This window comes from Epinephelus lanceolatus, chromosome 18, assembly GCF_041903045.1.
Source record: "Epinephelus lanceolatus isolate andai-2023 chromosome 18, ASM4190304v1, whole genome shotgun sequence".
Lineage (NCBI taxonomy): Eukaryota > Metazoa > Chordata > Actinopteri > Perciformes > Serranidae > Epinephelus > Epinephelus lanceolatus.
This window is the reverse complement of record NC_135751.1, coordinates 33968863-33988722: the sequence shown is the minus strand read 5'-3', so window position 1 is coordinate 33988722 and position 19860 is coordinate 33968863. Positions and strand designations below refer to the sequence as shown.

Sequence of the window (19860 nt, the reverse complement as noted above, 5' to 3'; positions counted from 1 at the left end):
TTTAGATTTATGTGTATTTATGTAAAACAGTTGACGTCATGAGACATGACAATTTTCAGATTTTCTTTTCTGACAATAAAGCGAAATCAAATTAAATCAATGCAATCATTACATAATTTGATAATAGATCAACAGACTTTGCTGACAGTACATTCTCTGTTTCAACTTGTTATAGCAGGAGGAGCACAGGTGGTTAACCAATAATTTTAACAATGAATCTGTTCCATTTACTGTAGGTGTCTGTTAGTTTATTGTTGGTTAAATCTGTGCTTGACAAGTCAAAATATCAGGGAAAGATGCATTAATAAGTAAATGCTGAACCTTTGTGAAACTTTTTTATTTGTTTTTATTAAAGACAAAAATATTTGAGACATTCGAACATACAGGAGACACACACAGAATAACACACAGTCATGGAAAAGGGCAGCAACAATAAGCCAAACATAAAAAGACAACTATGTTCAGAATGGAGAATTAATGGGTCACTAACATTTCGGGCAGTACCACAGAGAGCTGAATAAAATTAATTTGTTATTTTCTGCAGTGATCTCTTGCTCCATCCAGCCCCAAGTACCTGCTTCACACTGTATGCTCATGACAGTTGACATCTACCACTATAGGCTAAAACACTGGAAATAACCCCAAACCTCCCACCCCAGTTTCTGAGAAGGGTGAGTCATTTAAGGCTCATCCCTGGGACTTATCCTGGGTTTTCTTGTCTTTTCATAAGAATGTTGTAAACAATTTAATTGCTGAACGCAGTGTTTTAGAAATGTGAGGGAAATTGCAGAAATAAGTAAAGATCATCTGTGACTCATTTTAACTACTTTTAATATACCATTCTGCCTACCTCAAGCCCTTTTTTAACTTACAAAAAGTCTGGGGTGGACAAAAACATTTGCATCCTGTCACCCTGTCTTTTATTGGACATATACCTATCCACACAGCAAAGAGATAAAACAAAAGCATCATGTGTTTTATCAAATATATTCATTTAAAAAATAAGTATTATACGTTTCTATTTGCAATCCAGAAGACAGACACAGTGGATATAAAAATAATCCAAAGACATCCACGAACAGGCCCTTTACCATTATAAAGTATTATGTTTGATAAAGTTAATATTAATAATAACAGGCTGTTTTATTATGTATCCTCTAATGTCTGACATGGATCAGGAGGAATGTGTTTCCGAAGTGAGCCTATACTGAGCTCAGATAAAATAGTCTTTAATGGACTTTACAGGTAAGTGACAAATAAAGACTAAAACATTAGCACCATTTGAAGAGTTTAATACCAAACTACCTATTCACTGGTGGAAACAGTGTTATATTCCCCCTTTAGAAGTGTTTGGCATTAAAACAATGGACATTAATATCACATTTACAGGCACACTTCTTTGTAGTGTTTAACTATTGTCTGATAGATCAATCACAAGTTAATATTGCATAGTTTATCAGTCTTACCAGTCCCAGTTTTGGTTAATCTATCTTTAATTCCAGTAAAAGTATACCGCTGCGTGTGCATCCAGCAATTTTGAAAAAATAAAATCTTAAAGGAAAAAAGTGGTTATTTGGCCTTTAAAGAGAGCCCAACCACCACAATAAATGTTGGCATTGTACGTCTCTGCAAACCATAGATATGTGACATTTGTACATTATTATGTAGAGGATATGTTGAAACTTTAGTTTTAACTGTGCTGTGCCTATGTTTAGGCACAAAAAGCACTCGATAATGGTTAAGAAATGCCATAATACATCGCTAAAAACCACCCAGGTTTGTGGGGACAAATGCTGCTGGAAACACCACGATGTCTCACTAAAAACACCCAGTTTTTTGGTGGCACAATTGCTGCAACGTGTTGCTAGAAAACACCCAGTTTTGGTGGCACAAACACCTCTGGAAATCCAATGATGTGTCGCTACAAAACACCCAGGTCTGGTGGCACAAACGGTGACGTGTTGCTAAAAGCCACCCAGGTTTAGTGGTACAAACACCTTTGGAAACCCCACAATGTGTCGTTAAAAAATACCCAGGTTTGGTGGCACAAACGTCATATTGTGTTGCTAATAGACACCCAGGTTTGATGGCACAAATGTTTCTGGATACACCACTGACATCTCATTAAAAAACAACCTGTTTGGTTGTTTTTGGTTTCAAATAGTGTTCTGCAGCTCGGCAGCTGTCTCACCATCCCCTCCACCCCCCCCAATGACAAAGTCAGCTCTTATATATGTTATCAGAACTACGTCTCTTTGGAAATATAGTTATGATATGTATGAAACGTAACATATCCATGGTTTACTGAAACTTACAATGCCAAGATTTTCTTTTGGTGACCGAGCTGTTTAAGAGGCAGGCAAGCAAGAGGCATTAACATCCCCTGCAGAAATTATGATTTAGAATAAAACTCTTCTTTTGAATCCCTCTCTGTGACGTGATCACACACAGTGCTCTAAACATTCACATGCCACCTGCTGCACCTCCCCATGTACCTCCTTTATGTCCTCCATGCCAAGCACCACCCCCCTGGGCACACCTCTTCCCTCTGCCACCCCTTCCACTTCTGACTCACTCAGCACTCGGTTCCACACCCTGAACCCCGCCACCTGCCCGACAAAACCTTCTGCAGGGTCAAACCCTCCACCAACAGTGTCCTGCTCCTGCCCCAGCACCACTGAGCCACCTCCAGGAATCTCCCAGCCCTTTCTAAAGTTGGAGCCTGAGGAAGCGAGCCGGCGGTCGCTGTAGTGCCAGAAACGGCCCTGGATGGACGACCAGAGGACACAGAGGTGGTGCCAGCGACCATCCAGGAGCGAGGACGTCGGGAGACGGCGATAGACAGGGTCTCCGATGACAAAGTCCAGGGAAGGGGAGGAAGAGGAGGCATAGAGGGGGTGGGAAGATGAGGAAGAAGAAAAGAAGGATGCAGGAGAGGCAGAGGAGTTTCGGCCATACAGAACCAACTGGTTGTCGTTGTCGTCTGTGGCATAAGAGAGCAGGGTGCCGACATGAGATGCCTCCACGCGGAGCCACAAACACACAGAGAGTTCTGGAAGGTCGGGGAGAGTCCGGAAGAAGGTGACATAGTTTTCCGCTGAGGCCGAGGGGAAGAACAGCATGGAGTCCACGTTACAGACTGCAGACAGAAGGAGATAGAAGATATTATCAATCTAATAAACGCTGGTGCTCAAATATAAAAAGAATTCTCTACAATGACTTTACCTTTTACCTTCGCCTCCAACCTTGGTTATCAAAGTGCTTTTTCATCCTTTAGTTAGTCACGTCAAGTAACATTGACTAACATGAATTATAAAGCAATGTAACAGTGAGTAAACAGACAACACTTACTGGTTGCATCCTTTTTTGGAACTGGTCTTGTAGGGATCTTGTGCCTCACAGGAAGCTGGAGGAAGTCCTCCTTTCCTCCATCCAACACTCTCACCCTGGGCTGATAAGACTCAGGCTGGGGCTGAGGGAGATCATCTGAAGCACCCTGTGGAGCACCCTGACTGTTCCCACTCTGTCTGTCTCTGTTGGGTTCAGGACGGGTTGGGGCGTTGCGCAGGGGCAGGGGCCAAGAGCGGTGACTGGGGTTGTGTAACTGGGGGTGTCTCTGGCGATATAAGTGAGGCTGGGATTGTTGCTGGAGCTGAGCATGAAGATTAGGCACAGTCTGGAGAGACTGGAGCTGCTCCTGGTGGATTGGGTAGGGCCTTATCTGGGCCGGCACCTGGATCTGTGACTGTGGAGGGTAACGGTCAGGCTGGGGTAGGTACTCTGTGGAGTGAGGTTTAGGATTTGAATACTGTGCTGGGTATTCTGGCTGAGGTCTTTGCCTCTGGGTCTTTGAATGTTTAGGCTGGTTTGGTGTTGCCTGGTATTGATAGGGCTGTGGATGTGGATGATCATCAGTCTGGGAATAGGCGATACCTTCTGATCTGGGTTGGGTGTCCAGAATCCTTCCAGGCCTCTCTCCTCTCTGTGTCTGATCTCTCCTGCTTAGATCATAGTTTTCCTGAGGTGTGATGTTGGAGCTGAAGGGCTCGCCCATCCTCCACAACCCTCTGCTTTTCCCTCCTCCATTCTGCTGCAGGACCTCGCCCACCCGGCCCTCCAGCCGGGTCACACGCAATGCCTGGTTCTTCAGGGATTCCTGCAACCCTTTCAGCCCAATGAGCAGCTCGTCACGCTGAACCTGAAGGGCAGCCAGCCGTTCCTCTTGGCTCTGGAGCTCCAGGGTGAGGTTGAAGAAATCCTGACCAGGTTCAGGCTCGGGCTTCTGTTTCTGCGCTTGGCGGCGGCTCTCTCTGAGGTTCCTCTCCATCAAAGCCAGGCGACCCTCCATACGCTTACTCTTCTTCTCCAGCTTCCTGCTCCACTCTCTGATAATGATAATCAATACGACAACACTCTTTAAAAATACTGTATTATTGTTTGTTTCTTTTATTCCAAAAAAATAAAAAAATGTACATGTCTGAAACGAAGTAGGAAGAAGTACACACTTATATTGGCCTACTTCTTCTCCATAACTCAAAACCAACCATCTGAGACATATCAGCCCACAGATATAATCACAGTTGACCTTTCGCTCTAACCTGAGACCCTCGATCTCCTGCGTCGTGGTCTGCTTGAGCTGCTCGAGGTCCTGTGTCATGTGGCGCCAGTGATCACTCAGGGCCTTAACGCGGCTCTCCAGCCCCCCTGAGAAGTTTCTGTTCTGGTTCTGGGCCAACATGTCCAAACGGGCCTGGGTCAGCGCCTGGAACTGCTGGAACTGTGTGAAGAAATGTGTTTTCACAAGTCTTTCTGCAGCTGTTTGGTAACTGATGTGAAGGTCGGGAAAATACTCAAGACCTCCAGAAGGAAAAAAAACAACATACAATCACTTCTGTGATGACTTTTCCTCTTGAGCAATCATCATTGTTGCAAGAGTTTTTCACCATTTTAGCTGCGTACCTGCAGTACTTTTACAAAATGATAACATATGTGTCCTACATTTGGAAAGAGTAGCACAGACACAGTCGAGTTGAGGGAAGCTGTTTAAAATTAAGGCTCTTTTCTTCACTGTGTAACAGAAGTACGAGTTGGAAAACCCTAATGCTATGCCTTTTAGCCCAATTATTAATCATTGTCACAGATCTTACATAACACACATTATAGAAAACACTTAAATGTGATTTAAAGGTAGGTGAAACACATCATGAATTCATCAGAGCCAGAGGCTGCAGGGACGGCAGCAGTGGTGGAAGAAGTACTTAGATCTTTTAGCTACTTAAGTAAAAGTAGTACCACAGTGTAGAAATGCTCTGTTAGAAGTAAAAGTCCTCCCTTCAAGGTTTCATTTTAAGTAAAAGTACAAAGTAGGCTTAGTAGCATCAAAAAATACCTAGAGACATACCTAGACATTTTTCTGTGGGCTGACGCAGAAGTTAGCATCCCTCGTCAAAAAGCCTGAGGGATTTTTCCATTGGATTTTGGATTATTGCAGAAAATAAGCTCTTTGGAAAACAAACGTGTATGATACTGACACATTTTGTTCACAAATACGCCCGCTTTCACGATTACCAAAGCCTAAATGCAATCGCCAGAAGTAAAAAGCTATTGTTAGGCTATAGACGAACTAGACTACAGTTGCATGACCTAACATCCCAGCCATAACAAGACTGTAAAGCCAAGTTCAGCGCAGCTCAGTGTGATGATGTTATGTAGTCTCTTTTAGCCACTTGTTAGCGACCACCTTTTTGAAGACAAAATTCACGAGTGGGGTGTTAATGACGTATTTTATGTCGTAAATGTGAAAGTCTGTTAAGCTTGTGCTAAACACAGACCTTATTTCAGGCATTTAACCACAAGCCCATTAAAAAAATCCATTGACTTCTAGACGAGGGAACTTTGAGTGCAACCTGGTCTCACTCCAAAGGCGTAGAAATCTGGTGCTTGGGCAGTGATTTAGGGTGTCAGACACTGATGAAAAAGCCATCCTTTAACGTTGGCATGATACGCAGCCAGTCACTGTTATTGTTTAATAGCGCTTGGTGGCATCAGGGGGAAACGTGGTGGGACATGAACGAAAGTTAAGGCAACAAATGTCCAAGTGGGGCGGGCAGGAGGGCGGTGGATGGGTCCAACAAACACCGACCATCATCCAGGAGAGCGGTACTCGGGTCCCGCAAGATTATAAAGCCAAACACTGTTCTTTTCCTAAACCTAACCATGTGCTTTAGTGTGTTTATTTTGAAAGAGACTGTATGTAAACGGTAAATTTCCTGTGAAAACAGAAGTGTATTTTGAAAGAAGACAATGCATGTAACAGGCAGAACTTGACACGGCGTCCCAGAACGTCAACAACCAATGCACCCAGCCTTTCACGTTATATCTGAATGTGGAAAGTCCATGACTGAACGTTGGGGTGAGAATGTGTTGCTGAGAGATACAGAAATGCTAACTCATTTCTGTGTTTTACGACTCATTCCACAGTACAGTAAGTACAGTATCTAAGTAAATGTAATCACTTAGACTACTTTCCACCACTGGCTGGCTGTAACTGCTAGCTTACTTTTCAGCTAGGCTAGTTAGCTTTTAGCTGGACTAGCGTCAGTTTATCACGTGTCACTTCATGATGATTTAAGATTTAGCTATTATTCTATTAATGTCACATAACAGACTCATCACCACTAAGATGTTGGATAATTAAAATGATCTTTTTAAACACAGGAAACAGGAAAAAGCAGACAAATTAGCTTTAGCTAAAATGCTATCTCATCAGCTAGCCCTTGTCAGTTAGCTAGTTCTTGCTAATTTAACATCATTACAGATGTCAAAAAGCCTGATTCTGGTTTAACTACATCTTGAACAAGTATGTAGTTAGTGTTTTTGATTTATTGGGCTGATATGACAAAATGTTTTTGGTTACATTTTTTTCTGTAAAGGAATAGGTAGCTAAATGAGGTGCAATACCTCATACTAAATGGTCTAAAAAGAGGTGTGTTTTTGTATCCATAGCACCTAAAATTAATGAATATTCCATTATGATAATTTATGATAAAAAAAATTGTTTTGTTTGTTGTTGTGGCGAAATTCAACTGTAGCGTTTATAATAGAGAGAGTTGCTGCTTAATGTGCTTTAATAGTGAAAGTGTAATCCATTTCAAATTAAACTTTAAAGGTGGAGGGAGCCACATTTTTGCAAAAGAAAGTCAAATAATTAGTTAGAATAGGCTCATTAAAGTTAATTCAACTCTAACTGTTCATGCACTGTTAAAACATCTCCTTTAATCATTTTGCATAATTAAGAAAAACGCCATAATAAAACACAGAAACATACACAGTCTGATTCAAACCAACCTGTTCGTTGAGTCGTCGTAGCTTCTGAGATACGGGATCAATTCCCTGCACCTGAACAGCCTGAATCTGCAGCAGAAGCATATGGAGCAGGATCAGGGGCCAGCAGCTGAAACTGAGGCTGCCCATGGTGCAACAGAGCTGGGATAGATGCAGCTGGGAGCCTGGGTCGCTGTGTGGATATCTGGGGGTGAAGGAACAAATAGAGGAGAGAAAGACATAGCTGAACAGGGCTGGTCTTGATACACAAAGTGTGTACACACAATGAACACATGCACACACACATATACAATACACAAAAAGCACACACCCACATGCTGGGACAAGAACACACTTTCCATTTTCCACAACATCACTGGGGACCTCAGAGGAAATGCAGATGGATTTAACAGGTACTCTCTCTGCCTCTCTCTCACACGCTCCTGCACAGATGAAGACAAAGAAAAGTGAACTTGTCAAAACAGCTGATGTCTGTTAGATGGTGTTTATCAAAATGTAGAATAATGGATCACAACACAGTTACATTGATGTTTAAATACTGAGAGTTGTTGCTCTGCAAACATTACTTTGGTTTTTCTCCACTACAATACCACTTTCATAACCGTTCTGTACAACACATTACAGTTCGATATCTGCAGAAGAGGGAACAGTATATGTGTGTTATTGTAGGCTATTTGCATGTTGTGCATGTTGCTAATACCAGCAGTAAATCTCATGATGCGTGGGCTGATGGAGAAGCAGCATGTACTTTCCTCTTTCCCTGACTCAACTCGCAGGAGGGATCTGACTCCTGTCTTCCTCTTCTGCTTTCTCTTTGATTGACCCAATACAGGAATCTTCCTTTGTATCCCTCCCTTCTGCTTTCTGTTCATGACCAGGTTGCAACACTTGGGCTTTATTAACACTAGACTTTTATCATTCACATCCAACATGGATCTTAAAAGACAATGCAGATACTCTTAAATCTGTAAATAGTCAATATTTTGCATCAACATTCTGTGACAGTTATTATTCCTAAAATGTGTAATACTGAGCGTATTATTTTTGCACATCATGCACAAATTGTATTTGTTTCATATTCTGAAACAGCAATAATTTACATATTTCTTATGTAGTACTTGTTTAACGTATCATTTTTATTATTTTTATAGTGATTTTTCTGCTCCATACTTACTTATTTGCATTATTTTTTATTTCTCCTTAATATTTGCTGTTTTGGTTCATACATTAAACAAACAATAAACATTTAAATCTAATTTAATTTAATTTAATTTAATCTTTTATTTTATTTTATTTATTTATTTATTTTAATTAATATACCTTTTTTGCCCTTGTGGAGACATAAAGTATATAAAATTAAATCAAAATTAAGAAAATAAAATAAAATTAAATTAAATTAAATTAATACTTGTATTGTACATTTAATGTATGCGCCAAAACCAAAAGCAAATTCCTTGTAAATGAAAACCTACTTCGTAATAAATCTGAAATTCTGATGAAAAAAAAATAAAAAAATAAAAATTATTAATTAATTAAAAAACAAAATAAAAAATAATCTCTTCCACAGTTACTGCAGCCTATTAGAAATATTCAATTATTCACATATTCCACTGCAGTGTCTCTTGTGAAAGCCCAGTGTGGACAGAGTTTCCAGTTTCACTTTCCTTGTGACTGTACTTAAAGCTAACCACCGTCAGTTTCAGTCTGACAGCCTGGAAACCCCTGGAGCACACACACAGCTTATCACCTGAAAAGTGCAGATATTAGTCTTTGTATTTCTCCAGCCTGCTTTCATTTTCTATCCTAGCCTGCGAAAGAGGATCATCTTTATTGGAAGCTTCACTGGAGCAAGATGAACTTTAGTTTTTTTGTCTGGCAGCGTTTTTAGAAGGCAGAAGTAGTACTTCACCGCTTGGTGAGGAGAACAAACAGAGCCGGGAACAGAATATTCAAATCAATCACCTCTGATAAGGCTTGGCTGTGCAGGCTGCTGCAGACATGGGTGAAGAGACTCCACTGCTCAACAGACCAACATCATCTGAATCCAGGGTATGAAAAATCTGACTTATAAATAGCCTGCAAATGTACTCCGTGATTGACTGATTTAACATGAACAAAAAAAGATAAATTCTCATCATGTTGAGGGATTACAGTGGAATTTATTGTGGGGAAATCACAGTATTATTTCAGACAAGTCTGTAGTGTTCAATCAGTCCTAACTGTGCATTTGTCTAATGCAAATTAAACTAGGGCTGCAGCTAGCGATTATTTTCTCAAGTGATCCAATTGTTTGGTCTATAAAATGTCAGAAAATGATAGGAAAAGATGGTCAATGTTTCCTTCCTTCCTTCCTGTCCTTGAATGTCTTGTCTTGTCCTCAACCCAAAGATATTCAGTTTACTCTTGTAGAGAAGTAAAGAAACCAGAGAATATTCATTTATTTTTCTTAAAAACATTAATCAAACTGATGGATAGGTTATCAAATTAGTTGACAATTAATTGAAGAGTTGAAAGCTTGGAGCTTTGAATAAGCCAGGATAAAAACTGTGGAGTGAGTCATGAGAGGAGGAGACCAGGGTATCCTGTGGAAATACAGCAGTGAGGAAACAGTTAGTTGTTTTTGTTTGTCTTTTTGTTAATCCTGATCTTGACCGTTGACTGAGCCCGAGCACAACATGTGAGCTCTGCTAAAGGTCTGCACTGCACTGAGATTTATTATTACTGGAAGTTTCTTTGTATTATGTTACACTCTTCACTGAGTTATCCCAATAAAATGTCCTGTAAGTATTTTCTGCAGAAGTGAAGGGAGCTGAGCGGTCAGCTGTGTTTCTTAAGTCTGAATTCATGGCAATTAGTGCAACTAAATGTGGTCAGAAACTACATGGCTTTGTGCAGCAGATTAATTTAGACATCTATAAGACGCCCCAGCCCCAGAGAGTCTAGAAAGTGACTCAAGGTCATTGCTGAAGACTAAAAGGGTGATTTATTCACATACTGTAATAAAGATGCATGTGCAAGAGTGTAGATTTCGTTTCAACATTCAAAACTCATAATCAAAGTGAGGCATGACCACATGTGCGCACAGCTACATGGAGATCCTTCCCTAAACAACAACTTCCTTAAATAGTTCCTATAAACTACTGCACAGTCTGGTCTAGGCTGAACCACATTTTATCAGGTAGTTGAAGTACTGGCTAAAACAAAAAAAGAAGCACGCATTATTAGTGGTACAAATAAAGAAGTGTGAACTGAACTGTTTCTGTTGATTAACCCGATCAACCTGACTTGCAGGATAGGCCATCTAATTGTAAAACATAACTGAAGTGTTGCTGGGTTGCAAGAAATTCAGTCTGGTTTAAATGTTGCACTTGCAGAAAGCATCATGGCTGAAACAGAAGCTTTCAGTGCAGTAAACGTACAGTACATTAACCAACCTAAAGTCAGTTTAAATCCTTGCTGTCACACTGTGGCCCTCCGTTTTTTTTTTTTATATCAAGGCACAAAGTTGGTTAAGTAATCATTTCTGGGAAGCTTCTTACTGCATTTTCCAGAGACCACATGTCCTTATGCAAAAAAGTCTGTGATGACTTCATCTTTAGATGTTCTGCAGTTAACTTTGGGTCAAACCAGAAACAAAAAACACACTTCCCTTCTCACCAAGATTAGCTCTGAATCATAAAATATAGTGTTTACTGTAGTTATTTCATCTGGTTTTAACTTGTCCCCATCCTTCCACCCCAGATCAATAACTCCAGACTGTACCTGGCCGTCTTCGCGGCCGTCCTGGGGAACTTCAGCTTTGGTTACTCTCTGGTCTACTCGTCTCCGGTCCTGCCGAAGCTCAAGAGCCCTGATGCTGACCCTCAGCTCAGGATGGACACGGAGCAGGCGGCCTGGTTCGGCTCCATCTACACACTGGGTGCAGCAGCCGGAGGGCTGGGGGCCATGCTGCTCAACGACTTGATCGGACGGAAGCTGAGCATCATGATGTCAGCAGTGCCTTCGACGATAGGGTCAGTCACAATGTACAGACATCAAATTAGGCAACATAAGGGAAAAACCCTGTGTGAACAGACTGTAGGTGAGCAGCAGCTATAAATTTTCATACCAAATGAAAGGTCGCTTCATGAAATACTTTGCAATATTGCTGATTAAACTAAACTGTATGATAAGTAGCTCAAATTTGCTTTATCTTGATGAGCTACGACAATATCATGCTACTTATACTTTAATGTTTTGTGGTAACAAATGAATAATTTAACACTGACGGTGTCCACTCCTTGTAATAAGTACTGCAAAACTTTAATTAATAACCCGGGCTATTATTTGCTTAAATCACTGAAATCAACAGGTCTATATTTGGGACAGGCCTTTAATTCCTTTCACACAAAACTGTTGTTCAGCGAAGATGGAACATACAATCAAATTGTTTATTTAAACTAGTATGAATATTCTGTGTATAAAAATTAGGCTTAGGAAAATATATTAGTAATGAGTCATTCATTTGGTCATGCTCGGACAGACAGCGCATCAGAGTGAGAGTGAGTTATGAGAACACATTCTCACTCCGGCCTTGTCACATATTGACATTTGGTCATGGACCCTCCACGTCCAGATGCGACGTTAAAGGTACCCTGGGTGTGTTGGTTGTTGACGTTCTTGGACACCGTGTCAAGTTCTGCCTGTTACATGCATTGTCTTCTTTCAAAATATACTGCAATATGTCGGTATAATAACGCAAATTGACGTTTTTTCCTCCAACAACTAACGCAGGTGGTTGGATTCAGGCAATAAAAGCACGTGGTTAGGTTTAGGGAAAAGAACAGGGTTTGACTTTATAATCTTACAGGATGCGAACACTGCTCTCCGGGGTGACAGTCAGTGTTTGTTGGGCCCATCCACCACCACTGCTGCCCACCCTACTCAGACTTTCGCTGCTTTAACTTTTGTCCTTGTCCCATAGCGTTTACCCCAGATGCCACGTAGTGCTATTCTACTATAACGGCGACCTGGGTATCATGCCGACGTTAAAAGACGACTTTTTCTTGTCAGTTTCTGACGCCACAAGTCACTGCCCAAGTACCAGATTTCGCCAACTTCAGAGTAAGACCACCTCATTACGGCAATTGCGGATTATGGCACCCAGCACTTTATCCTCTAAAACATTACTCACCACTTTTTATGAAAAACGCTTTCGATTCTTTTGATCTGAGGAGCCTTACAGACTAAATAAATAAGAATAACTTACAGGGTAATCGAGGAGTGGACACATAATTTGAGGCAGTCAACAACCTCGTTTCTATAAAAAAAAAAAAAAATTAAAAAAAAAAAAGAAGAACTGCTTGGCAACCAGACCAGGCCTCTAATTGAGACAGGCCTTTATTTTTCAAAATGTGTAGCCACACTGGGCATGTAAAACGTTTAATTGTGACTAGGCTTTTAAATGAAGTTTTACCCTACTTTACTTTTGACACATGAAACACAATTTTTTGATAATAGTAACTTTTACTTAAAGTGGAGACAGACTTTTAGTTAATAGACAATAATGACATTATTCTATAGCCATTACATTGTGCAATTAGCATTTACTTCTTAATGATAATTTAAAGCAAAGCATGTATTTCCACTTTGAGAAAAGTGCATTTGCATTTTGAATGCAGGACAAGAAAACCCAGAGAAACATCTGCATATTGTGTACTGCAAAAAGGAGACATCATTAGATAACTTTACTGTACATTGTCTGTTCTGAGTAAATTAAAATCCATAGATGGGTCATGGTGTCTGTGTTTGAGTCTGAGTGTACTGTTAACTTTAAAAACTCCTCTCTGTATGTGCCTTAGATACATGCTGATGGGAGGGGCTTTCCACTTGTGGATGCTTCACGTGGGCCGTTTCCTCACAGGTGTTGCTGGTGGGATGACCGCAGCATCCATCCCTGTAGGTTACCATGGTTACAGGAACTTTTATTTTAACCTATTTGTGCAAGTTTTTTTCTTTTTGTCCCAATTACCTCTTTTTTTACCAAATAGTTTATTATGATGATGCTGACAACAATTGTGTAAAGTTTGTGATTGTATGTTTTTGTTCATGTGGGTAAATCGCAGGTTTACATCTCAGAGATCTCCCACAAGGCAGTGAGAGGAGCGTTGGGCTCCTGTCCTCAGATCACTGCTGTGTTTGGGGCACTGGCGCTCTACGCCATGGGTAGGAACATACCAATATGGCTGCATAAATACTAATTTCGAGCATTGTTTATAAACATTAAGCTGACACTCCTATCCTGAAAACGAGTCTACTTCCTGCTTCCACTCTCTCATAATCTGAATATCACGTATGATGTGCAGGTCTGGTGATACCTTGGCGGTGGCTGGCAGTGGCGGGGGAGGTGCCAGCTTTGCTGATGGTTGTGCTGCTAGCGTTCATGCCCAGGTCCCCCAGGAGGCTCCTCGTTCTGGGCCAAGAACAGAAGGCTGAGAGGGTCATCCGCTGGCTGAGGGGAAAACACTACGACACACAGTCTGAGCTCAGTGCCATAAAGGTAAGAGGGTCATGGTTTTAAGACTGCAACATCATACTCAACCCAATTGCCAGAATAAATGTCTGCGTTGTCTGTGTTTCTGCAAACCACACACATGGAACATTTGTACGTTATCATGAGGTGAAAATGTTGAACCTTTACATTTCTACAGCACTGTGGTTATCATTTAGTTATGCTTAGGTACAAAACCACATAGTTATGGTTAGAAAAAGATCATGCTTTGGCTTAAATTAACCAGTTTTGGTGGCAAATCACAGCTGGAAATGTCGCCAATGTCAAACTGGTTTGGGTGGCACAACCGCTGCTGGAAATGGTCTCTTTCAGTCAAACTTATTCATGGGCACATGGAGAACAGACAAAAACATAGGAGGCCCTTAAGGTCTGCAGTAAGTAGTTGATTAAATTTGTGGTAGCAGGCTTGGAGCAGTACAAAATATAGTGTATACAGTATTTAAGTATGAAGAAGAATGTGTGAGTTTGTGAGTGCACAAGTGGAAATGTGTCTGAATACCCAGGTAGTAGTAGTATGCCCTGTAATTGTAATTTGCAGTGTCGAATTTGCACCAGTGAATGTTTTGCACGGGTCCAATGTTTTGTATTGTAATGTCTGGTTTGACGCAGCAGTTTCCCTTTATCCAAGACAAATGTCTCCCAAGGGAGAAGGGAGAAGGGAATAAAGTAACCTTGAACATGCTAAAAACACAAAGAAAAACTACCTGGTTCTGGTGGCAATAACCCAGCTGGAAATACCGCCAATGTCTTGCTAAAAAAAAAACTCAGTAAGTGGAAGTGTTGCAGATGTTTTACTAAAACACTAAAAACCACCTGGTTTTGGTAGCACAAGCATGACTGGAAATATTGCCAATGTCTTATTAAAAAACAACTAGCTTTCTAGGTACAATCACTGCTGGAAATACCACCAGTGTCTTGCTAAACACACTAAAACACCTGGTTTTGGTGGCACAAGAATGGCTGGAAATACCACCAATGTCTTGCTTAAACCCCCCCTGATTTTGGTGGCACAGTTGCTGCTGGAAGTGTTGCAGATGCCTTGAAAAACACCTATTTTTGGAGGCAAACTCACAGTTGGAAATGCCATTGATATCTTGCTAAAACAAACTGCCTGTTTTGTTGTTTGCTGGTCTCAAACATCGGTCTGCAGCTTGGCAAATGTCTCGCCTAGGTGTCACGTCATCCACTTTTCCAATTGAGACTTTTAAATAAATGTAAAGATGTTCGCACACATGTTTATCTGTTTATCTGTGTGTGTCCCAATGCAGCACAGCATCAACACACAGGGTAAAGTCACATGGTCAGAGCTGGCCACACCCAACTACTACCGGCCAATCTTCATCTCAGTGATGATGCGTTTCCTGCAGCAGATGACGGGCATCACGCCCATCTTGGTGTACCTGGAGCCCATCTTTTCCAAAAGCAAACTTCCCCTCGAGGCCAGGTCTGTTCTTTATTTATGTCTATTATGTATCTATTTATTCCTCTTTTATTTTAATCACAAAATCTGTTTGGTCTGTTCCTGATACTGATCCCTCCGCGTTCTGTGTCTGTCAGGTATGATGCTGCCATTGTGGGTGCGGTCCGCCTCTTTTCTGTTGCCGTGGCAGCCTGTTTAATGGACAAGGCAGGACGGAAAGCCCTGCTTTACACATCCAGCATGCTGATGTTCCTGTCCACGCTGACTCTGACCATGAACTCCCATACCACACCTTGCCCTCCAGGCCCCGTCCCTCCTAATGTCACTGTGGGTTTGGACTACACTTTGGCTGCTAGCCACCAATCTGCAGCAAGCCTCATTCCTCTCATCAGCACCATGGTGTTTATATTTGGTGAGTGTTTCAGGAAACTTGTTTTGATCAAAATCCGGCTCTATCTAATCACACCTTTGTCTTTAGCCGTGGTAGCAGCAATGTTGGTCGTCATTCAGTGCACCACTTTAAACTGAAATATCTGAACAACTTGCAGATTATCATGAAACTTGCTTTAGATATTTTAGGACCCCCTCTAATGAAAACATTTTTAACCTTGTTAACACGTCCACATAATGTTTTTCATATGCTACAAGACGTATCATAAGTGAAATAAGCAGTCAACGCCATGGCTGAGCATTTCTGCCGTAGAACAGCAGTGTACCAATGAAAAGCACAGATTCAATCAGCCAGGGTTTCTTACGTCACAAACCTAAGGAACCAATCCTGTCAACTTGCATGACAAGGCTTTCCATATCATTAGGCAAGGCAAGGCAAGTTTATTTGTAGAGCACAATTCGTACACAAAGTAATTCAAAGTGCTTTACAGAACAAGAAAATGCATTAAAATCACAATACAAAATAAAAACATAAATAATCATTATAAAATGAACTTTAAAAGAGAAGAGTGCAGACAAGATCCTTTCAGTCATATGCACAGTGAAATAGAGCTGTTTTGAGCCTAGATTTGAACATTGTCAGAGTAGAGGCCTGTCTCACATCTTCAGAAAGACTGTTCCAGATTTTAGCTGCATAAAACTGGAATCCTGATTCCCCATGTTTAGTCCTGACTCTGGGCACCAGCAGGAGGCCGGTCCCTGAGGTCCTCAGAGTCCGAGATGGTTCATATGGCACTAACATGTCAGAGATGTACTTTGGTGCTAGGCCATGGAGAGACTTGTACACAAGCAGAGCTGCTTAGCGCATAAACAAGGGCTATCTGGGCTGCCCTGGTTCCCTCGTCAAAAAGCCTATGGGATTTTTCCATTGGATTTTACATTATTGCAGAAACGAGGCCTTGTGGCAAACAAACGTTTATGATACTTAAGCATTTTGTTCAGCAGGATAATCTTCACAAATGAACACCACTTATATGATTTTTAAAGCCTGAGTGCAGTCTGCAGAGGTAAAAAGTTAACGTTAGGCTATAAATAAACTACACCACGGTCACATGACTTAACATTCCTACCACAACAAGAATGTAAAGCCGTGTTCGGGGTAGTCTCATTTAGCCACTTGTTAGCAACCGTCTTTTTTAAGACAAAAACTTCGAAATTCATGAATGGGGTATTTACTGATGTATTTTTGTTGTAGAACAAAACATGAACGTTTCTTAAGCTTGTGTTAACCACAGACCCTATTTCAGGCATCTAAAGCCCAGTTCAGACCAAAGATTTTCGACAAGTACTTGGAATACGTCGTTCTGTCACATTGTAAAAAGCTGCTGGTTCACATTAATGCAACTAGATGAGACGGTGTATCATCTCTATGCAACAACTCTCTGTACTTCTGTTCTGCTTTGCAGCTTTTCAGGCTTATTTTGTGGCTGAATATAATTCATAGCTTCTTGAAATATGAATGAGGATAGTGATAGTGAGATACTGGCTACAGTTGCATTTGTAGTGGTAATGAAACAGAAGGCTCAGCAGGGATGGAGCACCTGCCGCAGCAAGCCAACACGCCGTCTGCAGTCATTTTGACTTAACTAGCGTACGTCACTACAAGTTGACTGGCTGTAGAAACAGGTGACGTGCTTTACATTCTAAAACCAGCCACCACCAGTATGACTAGCTGAGTTGCAGGCGACACCATCAGCCGGCTTGAGTCGAGCTCTGACGGTCAGTTCATACCACTGCAACTTTTCTCTGCAACATTCTAAAATGGTTTAGTCTCGTCGTGAATCTTTGGTTTGAACTGGGCTTCACCAAAAACCCATTGACTTTAAGTTGAGGGAACTGGGAGTGCAGAAACTCATTTCCAAGTTTCAGGGATTCATTCCTGGAGCACACTATAGACTCTTGTCTTTAGTTTGAGTTCACACCGTCAAGATACGAGCAAGCTGTAAACAAACATCATATGGAGACACAGATACAGCTTGTTTGTTGGGGAAAAATTTCATAACCTGTCAGTCATGTGTTTATGTATTTAACAGAGCGTGCGCATCTTGCCGCTGCACGTCAACATCCATCTCCTCATTCATATTCTTTAAATGTCTTAATTGAGAAACATCATAGCGTGGTTATGTGGCACTACTTAGGTTCAAGGATATTGCAATCGTCTCTCCAAACTCAAAAGCGAAGGACAGAATGAATCACTTTAGTAGTTTTGTCATAGCCATGCTGTGGTTGTGCCTAACAATGACTCTCTGTGCTTTTATTGGACATCATCTGCTTACCTTGTCACCATTGTTGGTTGTCTCCTAGGATACGCCATGGGATGGGGCCCAATCACATGGCTGCTGATGTCTGAGGTGCTGCCGCTGGTTGCCCGGGGCGTCGCCTCAGGTCTGTGCGTGACTGTCAGCTGGTTGACGGCCTTCATGCTCACGCACGCCTTTGCACACCTGGAGGACAAGTATGGCCTGTATGTGCCCTACCTGATTTTTACAGTGGTGTGCGTGCTCTGTCTGCTGTTCAACGCCGTGTGCATCCCAGAGACTAGGGGCCGCTCACTGGAGGAAATAGAGAACTATTTTAGGACTGGACGTACGTTCACCATCAACCGGAGTCAGTCCACCACACAGTCAAGCTGAAGCCTGAAGATCCCTTGAGTTATTCCAATGATGGACCTCAACAACAGGGATACTGCAAAGTGATTTTTGATTGATTTTTGATTTTCAGTAACAACCAGGGTGTGTGTTGCACAAAGCCTGAGAAAAGGACTACTAGAATAATAAGAGAGCACAAATGGATCCATTATTCAAAGATCACTGCGACTGATCACAACCAGTCTAAACCAAATTTCAAGCATGGGAATGCATGCTGCAGCACAGGTTTTAGATGATACACAGCCAGAAATCTTTGATCTATGTTGTTTATAACTGAACTTTTAATGGTATTACCTTTGTCTGTAGGCCACAGCACAACAAAGTAGGAGATGACAACATAAAGCACAGTTAATAGCCTTGAATTGCCATTGCCAAAGAAACAGTTAACTGCATACCCTGCCTACTTACTTATGGAAGAAGCACAAACATCAAGAAAAAAATGATCGAACCAACATATTCTGCAAGTCTACAAAAGTGGGCAGGCAAACTGCTGCACTTATGAAACGCTCCATGCGTGGTATGATGCAGTGAGGCTAATGGGACAAAACAGGGTCCTTACAGTCAAGATGGCAGCGAAGGTTACAAAAACATTGGGATTTATTCACCTTGTATCGTGCCTAACTTTAGTGGATCTTAACATATCGGATATGGAATTAATCTGCAGATGAGTGATTTCCAGAAAGCTTGCAGCCCTTACTGCCTGGTAAAAAGGAGTGAGGAGTCAGCAGTTAATGACGGTAATGACAGTCAGTAAAACAGGTTTTTCAACTGTAAATCACTGCTAACACAAGAGGTGCTTGACTATAGAGTCATCAATGTGAACACAACATATTAGGGTGATAGGCAGGGGTGTGTATATAGACAGTGCAGCTGCAGTAGCATTCAGATTGTCACCCTGAACTACACCTGTGTTCAAAGAAAATCTCACATGAAATTAAAAACTGATGCCATTTGCTATAAGCTATATGCCCTCAACCTATCTCCGTCATGATTTCGTCATGGGGCCCGTGGTAACTACCTTACGCAACTTGGTGATAGGTCCAGTAGTTTGCAAGATTAGCTGTGGACAGACAGGAAGGAAAGATCCTTGTAGGGCTCAGACATAGAATTGATCAAATTCAAAATTAATTGTCTTGACAATGGCGTCACATGATGTGGGAAATTTAAACTGTCATCATACGGTTTGAGTAGCGTTTCAATCATTATATTTCAGTGTTTATGTTGTTTTTTGTTTTTATTGTCACTGCCATACAGACACATTTTTGGCATGAATTTAAGACCAGGGGCCAGTTGCACAAAACACCTTAAGCTAAAGTTTTCCTCAAAGTTCAAGTTAAGGTTTCCCCAAAATAAAATCGGTTGCACAAAACACCCTTAAGCCTTCTCCTTAGCTTTTTCCTTTAAATATTCACTTAAGTATTTATGGTCTTCTCCTTGTCTTCATCTTA

The 19860-nt window shown here is 41.3% G+C and overlaps 2 protein-coding genes across 2 annotated transcripts; one reads left to right on the top strand and one right to left on the bottom strand.

Moving 5' to 3' along the window:
- Positions 1-422: 422 nt before the first annotated feature.
- Positions 423-7814, bottom strand: ptx4 (pentraxin 4, long). Its single transcript, XM_033614369.2, has 5 exons — positions 7655-7814; positions 7348-7528; positions 4599-4777; positions 3352-4385; positions 423-3139 (listed from the first exon to the last, which is right to left on the bottom strand). Exons 2-5 carry the CDS (start codon positions 7471-7473, stop codon positions 2442-2444), a joined length of 2037 nt encoding a protein of 678 aa, XP_033470260.1. The 5' UTR covers positions 7474-7528; positions 7655-7814; the 3' UTR covers positions 423-2441.
- Positions 7815-9038: 1224 nt separating this feature from the next.
- slc2a6 (solute carrier family 2 member 6) lies at positions 9039-19860 on the top strand. Its single transcript, XM_078161317.1, has 8 exons — positions 9039-9393; positions 11086-11357; positions 13185-13281; positions 13449-13548; positions 13689-13882; positions 15163-15338; positions 15452-15726; positions 18069-19860. Exons 1-8 carry the CDS (start codon positions 9343-9345, stop codon positions 18395-18397), a joined length of 1494 nt encoding a protein of 497 aa, XP_078017443.1. The 5' UTR covers positions 9039-9342; the 3' UTR covers positions 18398-19860.

Excerpts from the sequence above, each read along its gene's own strand:
- ptx4 (XM_033614369.2), bottom strand. The coding sequence starts at position 7,473 with ATGGGCAGCCTCAGTTTCAGCTGCTGGCCCCTGATCCTGCTCCATATG. Across the intron at positions 4,778-7,347 it reads TACGACGACTCAACGAACAG|TTCCAGCAGTTCCAGGCGCT; the intron begins GTTGGTTTGAAT and ends TTCTTCACACAG. Across the intron at positions 3,140-3,351 it reads TCCAAAAAAGGATGCAACCA|TCTGTAACGTGGACTCCATG; the intron begins GTAAGTGTTGTC and ends TTCTGTCTGCAG.
- slc2a6 (XM_078161317.1), top strand. The coding sequence starts at position 9,343 with ATGGGTGAAGAGACTCCACTGCTCAACAGACCAACATCATCTGAATCC. Across the intron at positions 13,282-13,448 it reads TGACCGCAGCATCCATCCCT|GTTTACATCTCAGAGATCTC; the intron begins GTAGGTTACCAT and ends GGTAAATCGCAG. Across the intron at positions 13,883-15,162 it reads CTGAGCTCAGTGCCATAAAG|CACAGCATCAACACACAGGG; the intron begins GTAAGAGGGTCA and ends GTCCCAATGCAG.